The sequence below is a fragment of the Zingiber officinale genome, chromosome 9A (genome assembly GCF_018446385.1).
Source record: "Zingiber officinale cultivar Zhangliang chromosome 9A, Zo_v1.1, whole genome shotgun sequence".
Taxonomy (NCBI): domain Eukaryota; kingdom Viridiplantae; phylum Streptophyta; class Magnoliopsida; order Zingiberales; family Zingiberaceae; genus Zingiber; species Zingiber officinale.
The window spans coordinates 89,021,244-89,038,692 of NC_056002.1; the positions used below are offsets into that span (position 1 = coordinate 89,021,244).

The following is a 17,449-nucleotide window of genomic DNA, read 5'->3' on the forward strand; positions in this document are numbered from 1 at the left end:
CAAAGAGCCGAAGACCACTGAGAGGCGAAAGCTGGGACGGCCGGAATGATGCAGCAGCAGCGGGCACCTTCGACTGAAAATTCGCGATAAAACAGAGAATGCGGCGTAAAAAGGCGAAGACGAGGGCTTTATACGAACGAGGCTGGTCGGCCTCGTCCGTTGGATGCAGGTCACGGAAGACGAAGTCATCATCTAGCCGTCCGTTTCGAAATAACCAGCGTCCCATCGTACGGATCATCACCGCCACGCAAGAGGAGCCACGTGGCGCTCTGTCGCCAGGCACAATTAATGCGCCCATACCGCGCATGCTTCGACTTAATGAAAAGGATTTGCGTGATTTTCGAGAAGATCTAGACAAGCAAACATCTATGTTGAGCGACAAGACAACCGGAATGAAGAGCCGAACGGCTGAATTTGGAGGAAGGGCCGAACGGCCCCACGGATACTATAAGCGACGGAAAGGCGACGACCGCCCGCTCGGACACATAGTCCAGTCAGTCGGACTCACTGCCTCCTTCGACTAGACTTGAAGGGAAGGCAAGTGATCCGGCAGTAAGAATGGGGGGCCCACCTTCTGAAGGGTCCCAGCCTAAGGACGGATGGAGGGCTGGCCAAGCGGGTAATGGTCCGAGCGGAGCTAGAGATAACCCATCCATGGGCTTGGGTTTCCGACGCCAAGGCAGGAGGATCTAAGGGCCGAGCAGGAGTCCGATCGGCTGGGACCTAAGGGCCGAGCAGGAGTCCGCTCGGCTGGGACCTAAGGGCCGAGCAGGTGGTCCGCTCGGCCAAGATAAGGGCGAGGGTACAAAGGTAGCCGAGCGGCCTATGCGCTTGTCTCGAGATATGGGATGTCAGAGAAGGCACGTCTGATGATAAGGCCGTACCCGAGATTGCACGATGGAAGCTCCCGCCGTCACATCAGGGAGAGGTGGATACAGTAGCAGTATGGCCTCATATATGCTCTTCTGACAGGCCCATACTTGGGTATGGTCTGAAGCAGATGACTGCTTCGATCGACGTGCCTGGGCTCTTTCGATAGCTCTATATAAGGCCTCCATTTCTTCACCGGAGGTACGCGCGTCTGGATCTCTGAAGCCACTTCTTTGCTATTTCCTCGCCTGACTTGAGCGTCGGAGGGCCGTCGCCGGGACACCCCCCCCGGCTCGGTCTTGTTGCAGGTTCGCCGGAGCACTCAAGGATCCAGCAGGGAGCGCCACGTCCCCAGCGTCCGTTGACTCCTAGTTCAGACAGGATCAGCTGAGCCGAAGCTCGACCCGGTGACCTGGGGTTTCGGCGGAAACGCAGATAACCAGCTGTGCTAGCGAGTTTTGTTAATTAAGGAAAGAATAAATTATATTTAAGGTATAGTTAGTAATAGAAAAACCTAGTTATAAAGGGATTAGGTTTTCTCTCTCGCCGAAAACCCGATTCTTTCTTCTCCTTCTCTCCCGACGGCGTTTTCTTCTCGCGACGGAAACGAAGAAGCAGGCCTAGGTCTTCACTTCGGCGGTCGGCGAGGGACTCTTTTCGAAAGAGCTTCACGGAATCGGGATCATCTCGACGAGGAGTGCCGTGAGCACGAGGGAGAAGCCGAGATCTCCATCGCTCCGGAACCCTAGAGTCTTCCTCTTCTCCGGTTGTAAGTCCAAGAACAGCGAGGTGAGTTGCTTCTCACCTGCAGTAGGAGTTGCTCCGAATTTTCGGATTTCGTTTCCTTGCTTCCGGATCTTGTTGTGCCGAGTAGAAGAATATGCTAGGGTTTTTTTTTCTTCCTTGCTTTGTTGAGATGTCATTCTCGATTTTGCTATTGTATTGAATCATATGCTCAATTCTGTTAAGATTGGCTGTATCGAGTTTGATATGTAGCTGTCTTGTGCTGTTAGTTCCCTTATAAGCGGGTAGATTGTAGCATTTCTTGCTTATGCTATTAATATCCTTATGCGGTTAAGTAATAGCAAGTTCTGCCTATGTTATTAGCTCTTTATACCATGTAGATTAGAGCATTTCTTGCCTAGAATTTCTGTTTCGAATTCATTGTTAAGCCGAACAGCCCTAATTCCAGCCTGTGGTTGTGTTTTAAGCACGCCTTTAGCTCTTAAATGTTGAATCCGGGTAGGTCTACCTGCTGCCATACATTCCAGCAAGTTTACTTTCTATTTTGGCCGTGCAAATGAGCATAAACAGCCCTTAATTATTAGTATGCAGTTCTGTTTTGTTTGCTACCTCCATGAATATGAACAGCCCTGTACGGTTTAGTTTCCTTGTCACTTAATGAGCATGCACAACTTAGTATACTAGTAAGTTTGGATAGATTATTTGTTACTGTTTTAAGGGCAAGAATAACCTTGTTATAATAGTTCAGAGTTAGTTCATTTTGCCCTACTTTACAGCATATTTAGAAAGCTCAAAGTTGCATTCTTTTGCCCTATTTTACAGCATGTTTAGAAAGCTCAAAGTTGCATTCTTTTGCCCTATTTTACAGCATGTTTAGAAAGCTCAAAGTTGCATTCTTTTGCCCTATTTTACAGCATGTTTAGAAAGCTTAAAGTTACTTTCTTTTGCTCTGTTTATAGCATGATTAGTAAGCTTAAAGTTGCTTTCTTTTGCTCTATTTATAGCATGATTAGTAAGCTTAAAGTTGCTTTCTTATGCTCTATTTTATAGCATGATTAGTAAGCTCAAAGTTGTTTTTATTCGCTACTTTAACAAGCATGAACAGCTACTCTCTAAGTGTATGCAGTTTTCCTTTTAAAGAATGCAGATCTTTCTTTCTTTGATTTACTTCTGCTGTAGCATGCCTAAAGATTTCAGATTTGTTAAGCATAGTGTGCAGACTTTAATAAGCAGATTTTTATTAAGTATTAGTGAAGATTTCTGTTGAGCATTAATATTGCATAATTTTTATTAGTTCAGTATGCAGATTTTTGGTTTAAGCATTTCAAAGTTAGAATTTGCTTAAACATTTCAGTTTCTTTTAAAAGAAGTATTCTTTTAGAAGTATTAACAAGTATAAGAAAGCTAAAGAAAAGAAAGAAAAGGCCAAGGCCTTAAGTAGATCCTAAAGTCAAGACTTTAGGGATTTTGGCACACAAGGTGCTTAAATAAATGCCAAGGTATTTTATTATAAGAAGTATTTAAAGATAAAAAGTATTTTACTTTTAAAGGGCATGTACCGGACACAAGGTCCAAGGGATGGGCTCCAAGTTGCCCCTAGGCACAAGGCCTAGAAGTATCTTAGTAGTTTCGGGATTAGCTACCTCGATTCTTATTAAGAATGCGCGCAAAGTGGTACAATGCCGGGCCCAAAAGAAGTTTATTATTATTTTGAAGTATTAAAGTATAAGTTTTGAAATAAATGAAACAAGCTTCAAATATGTTTAGAATTAGAAAGTTTAGTTCTTGATGTTTGAAGCATTCAGTAGTAGTTTTATTTGTTTCTTGCTATTAGATTATTCAGCATGTTTAGTTTTATTTGCTTTCAGCATGCTGTTATAGTTTGTCTTATGAGCATGTTTAGTTTTACATGTTTAGAAGTTTTACATGTTTAGTAGTTTTACATGTTTAGAAGTTTTACATGTTTAATAGCTTTACATGTTTAGTAGTTTTACATGTTTAGTAGTTTTACATGTTTAGTAGCTTTACATGTTTAGTATGCTTCTTTTATAGTTTCATTCTTATGAGCATGATTAGCTATACATGTTTAGTATTTCAGTTAGCATGATTTCCTTTGCTATATATGAGCATGAGTAGTTTTATATGTTAGCATTCAGTTTTAGCATGTTTTTATTTATATACATGCATATCGAGTTTTTGTGAGTAGATAGCGCTCACTAAGCTTTATGCTTATAGACTGCACTTCCTCCTACTGCAGATAAAGGGAAGGAAAAGATTTAGCAAGGAAGGCGACAAGGTGGTGGTGATGAAGGTGTGTGATGGCTGGACTATGGAGAGATCCAGAATGAGCTGGCAAATTGCCAAGACTTTTCTGTTTAGTTATTTTAGTTCTCTTTTAATGTTATGATGAAGTTGAGATTGTAATTAAGTCTATTCCGCACTTGTAGTTTAGTATGTCTTATCGTTGGAGTTCTATTTGTTTACTATTGCTAGAATAGTTTCCTTTTAGTTATTGTGATATTATTACTGCGTGGTTGTGAAGTATTTATACCAGCCGCATGTGGCTGATGGTTTATTATTTGTTTGTATTATGGGAAATGGTCACCGGTACAGGGGAGACTCTGCCGAAATTTTTCGGTAGGGTTTTTCCTAGAGATTTTTAATAAACCGGTTAAGTAGAGTTAGTAGATAAGTAACGGTCACTCTTAGAGAGTAGTAGTAGTAGTAAGAAGGGTGGTCGTTACAGTTGGTATCAGAGCAGGTCCATTTTCCAGCAACACACACACATCAGCATCATCCTTGCCGTCTTCAAGTAAGAAAGTATTTAAGTTCTTTCTTTATTGCTTTCCTTTATTATTATTATTTGCAGTATGGATGGATTGTTTATAAGTGATTAAGTAAGATAAGAGTTTTTAGCTATTTCCTTTCTTAATATATAAATGTGTATGTTTAGAAAGGGTAGAGAAATTATCAAATTTTCTTATTTGTTTAACTAGATGTCGAGAAGAGGACGTCCCCGTACTGCTCGTACTGAGGACCAAGTTCAGGAGGAAGAGAGGCCAGGCTCAACTGAGCCCAATCTTTCTGAAGTTGTTGCCCAACTTCAGAAACAAGTAGCTGAGCAGCAGCAAGTAATTGCCAATCTGATGGCAAATCAACAACCAGTCCCTCCTACTCCTCAAACGGTAACTGTGGAGACTCCAGTGGTAACTGAGGTTCCACCAGCTACCCAGGGAGTCGTCACAGCACCCCAGAGACAAGAAGCTTACCTTATACAGTGGCTGAAACTGAAACCAGAGAGCTTCTCAGGCACGACTGAGCCCTGGGATGCCCAGGCTTGGTTCAAAACACTGGAGAGCACCATGGAGCTTCTTGACTGGCCAGAAGTCAAGAAGGTCAAGTGTGCCTCCTTTTGCCTGACTGGAGACGCACGCATGTGGTGGGAGAGAGTCAAGAGCAAGAGGGCAGTCAATCAGATGAGATGGATTGATTTTGAGACAGAGTTCTACGACGAGTTCTTCCGCCAAAGGATCACCAATAAGCACTACGAGGAGTTTATGGAGTTCAGACAGGGTGATCTGACAGTGGAGGAAGCAGTTAAAAGTCCAGAGCTAGTAAGCACGGAGAAGGAACGAGTCAGACTGATGCTCAGGATGCTGAAGCCAGTGATAGCACTTAATGTGAGTAGTGGAACTCACCAACCCCAGACTGGCGAAGAGCTGGTCAGCAGAGCCTTAGTAGCTGAGCATTACCTGAACAGCATGAAGGCACAACGAGAGCAGCACAAGCCAATCAAGATAGAAACCAAGACTGGGGGAAATCAGAAACCCCAGTCAAATAATCAGAACTGGAAAGGCAAGGGCACTAAAAGAAAGCAGTGGGATTCAGGAAGTAACCAGAAGGGAGGACCAGAAACCAAGCAGACTAAGCTCCTTCCCTGCCCTAAATGTGGGAGAACACATCCAGGAGCCTGCCTCTTGGGTAAGACTGGATGTTATTCTTGTGGTCAAGAAGGACACATGGCCAAACAGTGTCCTAACAAGTTCAAAACACCCCAGCCACAGCCAATACAATATGGAGCCAAGCCTCAACTACATTATATGCCTGCGACTCTGGAAGGACCTCAGATCAGTCAAGGAAGGTTGGAAGCTCCACCAGTTCCAGCCTTTGACAATGCCAGAGTATTCTCCCTTACCAAAGAGGAAGCTGCTAGTGCCTCCACGGTTGTAACAGGTCAAGTAGTTATTTTTCAGCATGTAGCTACTGCACTATTTGATACTGGGGCGACCCATTCTTTTGTATCCATACCTTTTGCCAAAGAATTACAGGTACCTACAGAAAGCATGAATTCCAAGTTCCTGACAACCCTACCTTCTGGGGAAGTCATGGAATCTAGTCAGTGGCTTCGGTCTGTACCAGTCAGAATTTCAGACCGAGAGCTATATGTTAACCTGGTAGTCTTAGCTATGCAGGATTTCGATATCATTTTTGGTATGGATTTCCTCAGCCAGTACAGTGCTTCAGTGGACTGCCGCAGAAGGAAGGTGATCTTTAGCCCAGAAGGTGAACCTTCCTTTGAATTTATAGGAGTACCAAGGAGGAAGACCCAGAAATTCCTCTCTTCTCTCACAGCTCACCAGATGTTAGCTAAAGGGTGTGCTGGTTTTCTTGCATTCATTGTGAGTACAGAGGAAGAAGAAAGACCTAAGCAGGAGGAAGTGCGGGTAGTCTGTGAGTATCCAGAGGTGTTCCCAGAAGAGCTACCGGGACTACCTCCGAATAGAGAGGTGGAGTTTGAGATTGAACTGGTTCCTAGTACCAGTCCAATTTCAAAAGCTCCATACCGCATGTCCCCAGCAGAGTTGAAAGAGCTACAAGAACAACTTCAGGAGCTGCTTGACAAAGGCTTCATCCGCCCTAGTCACTCACCATGGGGAGCTCCTGTGTTGTTTGTCAAGAAGAAGGATGGATTTATGCGGATGTGCATAGATTATAGAGCTCTGAATCAAGTGACCATCAAGAACAGGTATCCACTGCCCAGGATCGATGATTTATTTGATCAATTGAAAGGGGCAACAGTGTTCTCTAAGATAGATCTGCGCTCTGGGTACCATCAGTTAAAAGTAAAGGAGAGTGATATACCCAGAACTGCTTTCAGGACCAGATATGGACACTATGAATTCGTGGTTATGCCTTTTGGTGTGACTAATGCACCTGCAGTCTTCATGGACTTGATGAATAGAGTGTTCAGAGAATACCTCGACAAGTTTGTCATTGTGTTCATAGACGACATTCTAGTCTATTCCAGAACTTCAGAGGAGCATGACACGCACTTGAGAATAGTTCTGCAGACCCTTCAACAAAAGCAACTTTATGCTAAATTCTCAAAGTGCGAGTTCTGGTTGGAACAGGTGGCATTTCTAGGTCACATTGTTTCAAAAGAAGGTATTCAGGTAGATCCAGCCAAAGTAGAAGCGGTCAGCAACTGGAAGAGACCCAAGAATGCCAGGGAGATCAGAAGCTTCCTTGGTTTAGCTGGGTACTACAGGAAATTTGTGGAGGACTTTTCCAGGATAGCCTCTCCACTTACAGCCCTCACCAGGAAGGACAAGAAGTTTGAATGGTCAGATAAATGTGAGCAGAGTTTTCAAGAACTCAAGTGGAGACTGACTGCTCCAGAGAGTGACAAGAGTTTTGACATCTACAGTGATGCTTCCAAGATGGGCTTAGGTGCTGTACTCATGCAGGAAGGAAAAGTTGTAGCTTATGCTTCCAGACAACTCAAAGACTACGAGAAGAACTACCCCACTCATGACCTAGAGCTGGCAGCTGTGGTCTTTGCACTGAAACTCTGGCGACACTACTTGTATGGAGTCCAGTGCAGAATCTTCACAGACCATCAGAGTCTTAAGTACTTCTTCACTCAGAAGGACTTAAACATGAGACAGCGCAGGTGGCTAGAGTTGGTCAAAGATTATGACTGTGAAATCCTCTACCACCCAGGTAAAGCTAATAAAGTGGCAGATGCATTAAGCAGAAAGTCCAGTGCATCCTTGATGTCCTTATCATCGTTAGCCCTGCCACTACAGAGGGAATTGTCAGATTTCGGACTTGAGATTATTTATGGGCAACTTTCTGCATTGACCCTAGAGTCAACCCTGCTTGAGGATATACAGAAAAAGCAAAGTGAAGATCCAGATATCCAAAAGATCAAGCAAGGAATACAAGAAGAAGGAAATTCAGAATTTCGGGTATCAGACAGTGGAATTCTTTATCAGGGAAATCGCCTTTGTGTTCCCAATGATGAAGAGCTGAGAAAGAGAATTTTAGAAGAGGCCCATAGTACGCCATATTCTATGCATCCTGGTTCTACCAAGATGTACCAAGACGTGAAACAGAGGTTCTGGTGGTCGGGACTCAAAAGAGATGTAGCTAAATATGTCAGTACCTGCCTGACATGTCAGAGGGTCAAAGCAGAACACCAGAGACCAGGAGGAGTTCTATAGCCTCTTCCTATACCAGAGTGGAAGTGGGAAGACATATCCATGGATTTCATAACAGGTCTCCCAAGAACTACGAATGGATATGATGCAATATGGGTAATAGTGGATAGATTGACCAAGTCTGCCCATTTTCTAGCCATCAAGGTGTCCCACTCTATAGAGCAGTTGGCACAGTTATATGTTAAGGAGGTGATCAGACTTCATGGAGTTCCCAAATCTATTGTTTCTGATAGGGATGGGCGCTTCACCTCTTACTTCTGGGAGTGTGTTCAGACTGCACTAGGCACCAAACTCAAGTTCAGCACAGCCTTCCATCCTCAGACAGATGGACAGACAGAGCGAGTAAATCAAATTCTAGAAGATATGCTCAGGGCTTGTGCACTAGATTTTAAAGGCAGTTGGTGCAAGTATCTGTGCTTAGCTGAGTTTGCCTACAATAATAGCTATCAGGCTACCATCAAGATGGCACCATATGAGGCGTTGTATGGCAGAAAGTGCAGATCGCCTATATGCTGGCAAGAAGCAGGTGAAAGAAAAGAAATGGAAGTAGAGCTGGGCATTCAGACAGAGCTGATAGAAGAAACCACTCAGGCAGAAAAGCTATGCTGACACACGCCGTAGGCCACTGGAATTTCAAGAAGGAGATTCAGTGTTTCTCAAAGTTGCTCCTATGAAGGGAGTGATGAGATTTGGCAAGAAGGCAAATTAAGTCCTCACTATGTAGGACCTTACCTGATTACAGACAGGATTGGGAAGGTAGCTTACAAGCTGGATTTACCACAAGACATGTCAGCAATATACAATGTATTTCATGTCTCTATGCTAAAGAAGTGTATTCACGATCTTAGCTGAGTGATTCAGCCTCAAACAGTGCAGATCCAAGAGGATCTTAGCTAGGAGAGTAGACCTACACAGATAGTGGACAGAGAAGTCAAGAGACTAAGAAACAAAGAAGTGTCACTAGTGAAGGTCATCTGGCAGAACCAGAAGCACGAGGAAGTCACTTAGGAGCGTAAGGACAGTATAAGACAGAGATGCCCAGAATTATTCTAAGTTCGAGGACGAACTTTTTATAAGGTATGAGGAATTGTAACGACCCAATTTTCCCTATTTCAAGTTCTAAAAGTCCATAAAAATATTTGGAAATACTTTTAAAATATTCTAGAGATTTTTAGGAATTTTTAGAGTATTTTTACGTAATTTTTGGAGGTCGTTTAGTAGGGCTACAAAACGAAAGAAGTTTTGACAAAAATATGTCCAAGTCAAGTTTTGAACCGGAAACCTCGGGTTAAGCAGAGATTCGCTTAACCAACAGACCAACCGAATGTTTCTTAATAAAACCTACAACGAGATATATTTAAGTTGTAATTGATACCGAAATACCTTAGTTTTAAAAAGGTTGCAGAGAAATGGCTGAGCCGAAGCTCGACCCGGTGACCTGGGGTTTCGGCGGAAACGCAGATAACCAGCTGTGCTAGCGAGTTTTGTTAATTAAGGAAAGAACAAATTATATTTAAGGTATAGTTAGTAATAGAAAAACCTAGTTATAAAGGGATTAGGTTTTCTCTCTCGCCGAAAACCCGATTCTTTCTTCTCCTTCTCTCCCGACGGCGTTTTCTTCTCGCGGCGGAAACGAAGAAGCAGGCCTAGGTCTTCACTTCGGCGGTCGGCGAGGGACTCTTTTCGAAAGAGCTTCACGGAATCGGGATCATCTCGACGAGGAGTGCCGTGAGCACGAGGGAGAAGCCGAGATCTCCATCGCTCCGGAACCCTAGAGTCTTCCTCTTCTCCGGTTGTAAGTCCAAGAACAGCGAGGTGAGTTGCTTCTCACCTGCAGTAGGAGTTGCTCCGAATTTTCGGATTTCGTTTCCTTGCTTCCGGATCTTGTTGTGCCGAGTAGAAGAATATGCTAGGGTTTTTTTTTCTTCCTTGCTTTGTTGAGATGTCATTCTCGATTTTGCTATTGTATTGAATCATATGCTCAATTCTGTTAAGATTGGCTGTATCGAGTTTGATATGTAGCTGTCTTGTGCTGTTAGTTCCCTTATAAGCGGGTAGATTGTAGCATTTCTTGCTTATGCTATTAATATCCTTATGCGGTTAAGTAATAGCAAGTTCTGCCTATGTTATTAGCTCTTTATACCATGTAGATTAGAGCATTTCTTGCCTAGAATTTCTGTTTCGAATTCATTGTTAAGCCGAACAGCCCTAATTCCAGCCTGTGGTTGTGTTTTAAGCACGCCTTTAGCTCTTAAATGTTGAATCCGGGTAGGTCTACCTGCTGCCATACATTCCAGCAAGTTTACTTTCTATTTTGGCCGTGCAAATGAGCATAAACAGCCCTTAATTATTAGTATGCAGTTCTGTTTTGTTTGCTACCTCCATGAATATGAACAGCCCTGTACGGTTTAGTTTCCTTGTCACTTAATGAGCATGCACAACTTAGTATACTAGTAAGTTTGGATAGATTATTTGTTACTGTTTTAAGGGCAAGAATAACCTTGTTATAATAGTTCAGAGTTAGTTTATTTTGCCCTATTTTACAGCATGTTTAGAAAGCTCAAAGTTGCATTCTTTTGCCCTATTTTACAGCATGTTTAGAAAGCTCAAAGTTGCATTCTTTTGCCCTATTTTACAGCATGTTTAGAAAGCTCAAAGTTGCATTCTTTTGCCCTATTTTACAGCATGTTTAGAAAGCTTAAAGTTACTTTCTTTTGCTCTGTTTATAGCATGATTAGTAAGCTTAAAGTTGCTTTCTTTTGCTCTATTTATAGCATGATTAGTAAGCTTAAAGTTGCTTTCTTATGCTCTATTTTATAGCATGATTAGTAAGCTCAAAGTTGTTTTTATTCGCTACTTTAACAAGCATGAACAGCTACTCTCTAAGTGTATGCAGTTTTCCTTTTAAAGAATGCAGATCTTTCTTTCTTTGATTTACTTCTGCTGTAGCATGCCTAAAGATTTCAGATTTGTTAAGCATAGTGTGCAGACTTTAATAAGCAGATTTTTATTAAGTATTAGTGAAGATTTCTGTTGAGCATTAATATTGCATAATTTTTATTAGTTCAGTATGCAGATTTTTGGTTTAAGCATTTCAAAGTTAGAATTTGCTTAAACATTTCAGTTTCTTTTAAAAGAAGTATTCTTTTAGAAGTATTAACAAGTATAAGAAAGCTAAAGAAAAGAAAGAAAAGGCCAAGGCCTTAAGTAGATCCTAAAGTCAAGACTTTAGGGATTTTGGCACACAAGGTGCTTAAATAAATGCCAAGGCATTTTATTATAAGAAGTATTTAAAGATAAAAAGTATTTTACTTTTAAAGGGCATGTACCGGACACAAGGTCCAAGGGATGGGCTCCAAGTTGCCCCTAGGCACAAGGCCTAGAAGTATCTTAGTAGTTTCGGGATTAGCTACCTCGATTCTTATTAAGAATGCGCGCTAAGTGGTACAATGCCGGGCCCAAAAGAAGTTTATTATTATTTTGAAGTATTAAAGTATAAGTTTTGAAATAAATGAAACAAGCTTCAAATATGTTTAGAATTAGAAAGTTTAGTTCTTGATGTTTGAAGCATTCAGTAGTAGTTTTATTTGTTTCTTGCTATTAGATTATTCAGCATGTTTAGTTTTATTTGCTTTCAGCATGCTGTTATAGTTTTAGTCTTATGAGCATGTTTAGTTTTACATGTTTAGAAGTTTTACATGTTTAGTAGTTTTACATGTTTAGAAGTTTTACATGTTTAATAGTTTTACATGTTTAGTAGTTTTACATGTTTAGTAGTTTTACATGTTTAGTAGCTTTACATGTTTAGTATGCTTCTTTTATAGTTTCATTCTTATGAGCATGATTAGCTATACATGTTTAGTATTTCAGTTAGCATGATTTCCTTTGCTATATATGAGCATGAGTAGTTTTATATGTTAGCATTCAGTTTTAGCATGTTTTTATTTATATACATGCATATCGAGTTTTTGTGAGTAGATAGCGCTCACTAAGCTTTATGCTTATAGACTGCACTTCCTCCTACTGCAGATAAAGGGAAGGAAAAGATTTAGCAAGGAAGGCGACAAGGTGGTGGTGATGAAGGTATGTGATGGCTGGACTATGGAGAGATCCAGAATGAGCTGGCAAATTGCCAAGACTTTTCTGTTTAGTTATTTTAGTTCTCTTTTAATGCTATGATGAAGTTGAGATTGTAATTGAGTCTATTCCGCACTTGTAGTTTAGTATGTCTTATCGTTGGAGTTCTATTTGTTTACTATTGCTAGAATAGTTTCCTTTTAGTTATTGTGATATTATTACTGCGTGGTTGTGAAGTATTTATACCAGCCGCATGTGGCTGATGGTTTATTATTTGTTTGTATTATGGGAAATGGTCACCGGTACAGGGGAGACTCTGCCGAAATTTTTCGGTAGGGTTTTTCCTAGAGATTTTTAATAAACCGGTTAAGTAGAGTTAGTAGATAAGTAACGGTCACTCTTAGAGAGTAGTAGTAGTAGTAGTAAGAAGGGTGGTCGTTACAAGATTTTTATGTCACAACCTGAGGGATTTAGTCAGTCCGGACAATAGCAGTTGGTTTGTAAGTTGAAGAAATCGCTCTATGGACTGAAACAATCTCCTAGGCAATGGTACAAACGTTTTGATTCATACATGATTCAAAACGGATATAGGAGATGCGAGTATGACTGCTGCATATATGTGAAGGGCCTTGAAGATGAATCACTGATTTTCTTACTACTATACGTAGATGACATGCTCATTGTTGCGAAGAAGATGAGAGAGGTTGACAAATTGAAGAGGCTACTAAGCAAGGAATTTGACATGAAAGATTTGGGAGAGGCGAAGAAGATTCTTGGGATGGAGATTCACAGGAATAGAGTTGCAGGGAGATTATGGTTGTCTCAACGTAGCTATGTGGAGAAGGTGTTGGATAGGTTCAACATGAAGAATGCAAAGTCGGTGAGCACACCCCTGGCGCATCACTTCAAGTTATCCAGTACACAGTGTCCAAAGACGGATGACGAGATCCAAGAGATGTCAAAGGTTCCTTATGCCAGTGCAATTGGTTGTCTGATGTATACCATGGTTTGCACGAGACCAGATTTAGCGCAAGCAGTTAGTATGATAAGCAAGTTTCTCTCAAATCCTGGTCGACCATATTGGGATGCAGTGAAATGGATTTTCAGATACTTGAGAAATACAACTAATTATGGCATCATGTTCAGTAGACAACCGGAAGATCCTTTAGTTGCTGGGTACGTAGATGCAGATAATAGGAGGTCTACTACAGGATACGTATTCACTGTGGCAGGAGGACCTATTTGTTGGAAATCTATGATACAATCTATTGTTGCATTGTCTACTACGGAATCCGAGTACATGGCAGCAGCTGAAGCAGCGAAGGAAGCTTTGTGGCTTACAGGGTTGGTCAGAGAACTGGGTGTTCAACAAGGTGGAGTCAAGTTGTTATGCGATAGTCAGAGTGCTATCTATTTGGCGAAGAATCAGGTGTATCATGCGAGAACCAAACACATTGATGTGAGGTTTCACAAGATCAGAGAGTTGATTGCTTCCGGGGAAATTCAACTTGAGAAGGTTCACACTGCAGACAATGCTGCAGATATGCTGACAAAGCCAGTGACCACAGAGAAGTTTAAGCATTGCTTGAACTTGATCCATATCTCTAGATGCTAGAGGAAGGAAGCCCAGACCCAGAGATCTAGATGGAGTTTTGTCCAGATATTCGTATTCTTCGAAGGGGTGAATATTCGCCAAGGTGGAGATTGTTGACGAGTGGCTCATATTTGGATGAAGGGATGTCATGGAAGAAAAATCTGTTAAGATTTTTCGTAATAAAATTCTGTTAAGATTTTATATAACAGAATTTTGTTATGTTTTTCATAACAAATTCTGTTACGTTTTTACCGGGTCTGGGGGTTTAGCAGTATTTATAGGGATCATTGTAAACTCATTGTAGATCAGACAACACAAGAATCATTAGATGTGATTCTCTTGTGTAGAAGAGAATTCTAATAAAGCTTCGGCCGTTTTGTAGAGTAGGCAAGTCGCCGAACCACGGTAACTCTTTTTCTTTCTCTTCTTCTTCCCCTTCCTGGTGTTTGCTCTCTTTTGTGCGTCTTTGTCTTGTTGTTCCGCGCGATCTCTTTTCTCTCTTCCTCTTCTTCCGCGGTTCAGAAAGGTTGAGAGGTATTGCCCTCTCTTTGCACAACATGACTCCTGATCCTTTTAAGGTTGTCCTGATCACCCTCATCTTCATTTTGGTAGCAGAATGTCATAGTCAATGGTTTCAGTGTTCGGGAAGGTACCATCCCCCAATATCTGATCGGCTTATCGCTCTAGAAAAATGGCAAATAAATAAACTGGGCAAGCTCATGTGTCTGTGCTTAGAACAATTAAATTGGATTGTCAAAGTTGAACGACAACATGTTTAGTCTCATCGGATCGACTAAGGAACATGGTGATCTCTGCAGACTTGTTTCCATCGACCACACTCACCTTGTACTCCCCCAAGAACCCAACGAAGCTATACTGCCCATGCTCGTCGCTCGCCCCTCCTTCCTTCGTCTCCCACTCCCTCAACAGATTCTCCACCACCTCCCCCGTTGGTAGATTCCCAAGCCCGCCGTCCGTCAAGCACATCTGGTAGCACCCATCCGGATGCAGAGCAGCCCATAGCACAATGCCGCTCACCGACGGGTACGCAAATGCCTCCCGCAGCACCTCCTCCAAAAACACGCCCTGTCGGTGTTCGCCGAGATTTTGGGCGATGTCGACTTCTGTTAGCCAAATGGGCAATCCCAGAGAAGCCAATTTGTCGAGCACCGCTCGCATCAGTGGAATATTTGGCCTCCCGAAGTGTCCTTGAAGGCCGATCCCTTCCAACATGGGGGCTCCTCCATTCCTGAGCTGCTTTAGTCGCGATATGTAGGTGTCCACGGTCGACTGTTCGTCGCTGCAGGTCTCCACCACGTTGAACTCGTTCATGAAGAGGGTGGCGAGCGGGTCGGCCTGCTGCGCGGTGCGGAAGAACTCCGTCGACGCGTTCTCCCCCAGCCGCTGCTCGTAGAAGTCGAAGTGGAGCATCTCGTTGTTGACGTCCCAGTGGATGAACTGCCCCCTGTACCGGGATAACAAGCTCCGGATGCGGGACTTGACGGCGGCCCGGAGATCGCCGCCGGTGAGGTTCTGCACCCACTCCGGCGCGCACGTCGGGTTCTCCCAGAAGATGTTGTGCCCTCGCGCCATGATTTTGTTCGACCTTGTCGTCGTCGTCGATTTCATACAAAATTTTGTAAAAAAGATACGATCTCGCTTAGAGTTACATACCTAAGCGAACATACCTGACGAACTTGAGCATGTCGTCGGCGAGGGCGTAGTTGAGCTTCCCGGGCTGTGGCTCCGTTGCGTACCACTTGAGCTCGTTCTCGAACACCGCGACGTTGAATCGCTCGGCGAACCACCTCTGATACTGCTTGTTGCCGAGGATGGTGCCGGCGATGGCGGAGCCGAAGGGAAAGTCTTTGGACGACTGCTGGATCGAAACATTGGCTCCGGCAATTGGATTACCTTCTCCATCTACGGCTTGGATCGTCGCCGCGCGTTTTCTTTTCTGCCAATTAAGATCAATTTGTGTGTCTTCCTCAATGAATTAGAAGGTTTAACGAATTAGGCTACAAATGAAGAGGCATGCATGATGATGTGTTATAGCATTACTGTTCGGATGCTCTGTTCTTGCTGTTTTGACCACTGCTCCACCGAAAAGGGCTGCAGTGAAGCGCTTGCCACTGAAATCTCAGTCAAGTCCTCATTCATATTCTGCAGAGGAAGTTGAGGAATATTTAAACACTTCTCTTCTTTTTTTCTTACGAATTGGAGACGATATATTCATGTTCAACCTGAAAATAAAGAATGGAGGATCTGGAGAAAGCATCGAGAACAAAACCGCCCTTAAGAAATGACCAGCACCCGCTTTTTGCAAGCACAGTTCCTATGCAGTGCAATGTTACACCCTCTGTAGATATTGTCGCCCTAAGAAGAGCTGAACTCGTTCCATGAATCTTAACCCAACCTACATCGTGATTTGTAGGTTTGCCTTGTTGCATTCGAAACAAATTGACGAAGAGGGAGCAAATTAATTAAGGTCTTACATGAGAAACTGTACATGGTATTCGCAGTCAGATTGTGCAGCAGAAACGCAGGAGAAGCAATGCCAGTCTCGGTTTTGTGGTATGTCATGGGAATTCTTCCACTCTTGTCCACCAGAACACCTCCATTGTAAAGAGGAGCTTGGGGATGATAGCTACACTGAAATATGTCATCGATCATACGATAAAAAGAAAAAACATGATATCAGCATTAAAAACAAAAGTGTCAAAAAATTCTAACACACACATACATACATTATCTCTAGTGTTCACAGTACAACTGAGTTAAGAGCTGAAAGAGCAAAAGACAGGGAGAGTATATACGTACGTCTGTGTAAGCAGAATAATCATATTGGGGTCCTGCATGAATCACACAAATGAAGTGTATCAGTAACACAAAAATTAGGGACGGAATACGAAATGCATCAACAGATCGAGTACGCACCATCATCACCACCACCACATGAGGCTTTAAAAACAAGGTGGGAGTGGAAGAAGAGCCAACTAGAGATGAGAATCAGTAACTTCACTGACCGAGTCCCACTCATTCTTTGGCCACCTTCACCTCTGTGATCCAGTTTAATTAGCAGAGTGCAGACGATTTGAACAATGGTATGTAGAGTTATAGTTGAGCTTAAGAGTCACAGGAAGCAGTGGTCCTAGCTCAGTGTAAATAATTAAATATAATTAATGCAGGTATGGGATTTCCCGTGCAAGCTCGCATGTGAACTCCATCGAGTTCTTTGCTGTCTGCATTGGTTTGGCGGTATCGATGGGAACGGAATGTCCTGGTCGCTGGAGTAGCAGATTCCCTTGGCGTGGACTAATGTATAGATATTAATGGACGCGTGCACTATGCAAAGTAGAAAGCACTAGTGAGATGCGTGTCAGAAGACCAGCATGGATTCCAAAAGTGAATCTGTATCTTTTTCGCTTACCATTAATCAAGCTGGGATTGAAGCATGGCATTAACCATTTATTTTCTATGGCTCTTGCATCAGAAGCAAAAACAGTGTTCATTTACACCGAAAAAACAAAGACGCAAAAGGATCATCATTCCATCAATAGGAGAAGCACGATTATACTATACATACACTCGGACTATACATGTGGCTTCTTGTCATTTTTAATGCAGGTGGTGATTCATACAATGTATCATCGACACATAT

At 42.5% G+C, this 17,449-nt stretch overlaps 1 protein-coding gene across 1 annotated transcript; it reads right to left on the reverse strand.

Moving 5' to 3' along the window:
• Nucleotides 1-14,470: 14,470 nt before the first annotated feature.
• LOC122018808 (endo-1,4-beta-xylanase 5-like) lies at nt 14,471-16,927 on the reverse strand. Its single transcript, XM_042576221.1, has 7 exons — nt 16,726-16,927; nt 16,609-16,640; nt 16,284-16,440; nt 16,032-16,204; nt 15,850-15,951; nt 15,477-15,745; nt 14,471-15,394 (listed from the first exon to the last, which is right to left on the reverse strand). The coding sequence occupies exons 1-7, from the start codon at nt 16,826-16,828 to the stop codon at nt 14,542-14,544; spliced, it is 1,689 nt and encodes a 562-aa protein (XP_042432155.1). The 5' UTR covers nt 16,829-16,927; the 3' UTR covers nt 14,471-14,541.
• Nucleotides 16,928-17,449: the final 522 nt, after the last annotated feature.

Excerpts from the sequence above, each read along its gene's own strand:
- LOC122018808 (XM_042576221.1), bottom strand. The coding sequence starts at position 16,828 with ATGAGTGGGACTCGGTCAGTGAAGTTACTGATTCTCATCTCTAGTTGG. Across the intron at positions 16,205-16,283 it reads TACCATGTACAGTTTCTCAT|GTTGGGTTAAGATTCATGGA; the intron begins GTAAGACCTTAA and ends ATCACGATGTAG. Across the intron at positions 15,952-16,031 it reads CCTCCATTCTTTATTTTCAG|AATATGAATGAGGACTTGAC; the intron begins GTTGAACATGAA and ends CTTCCTCTGCAG.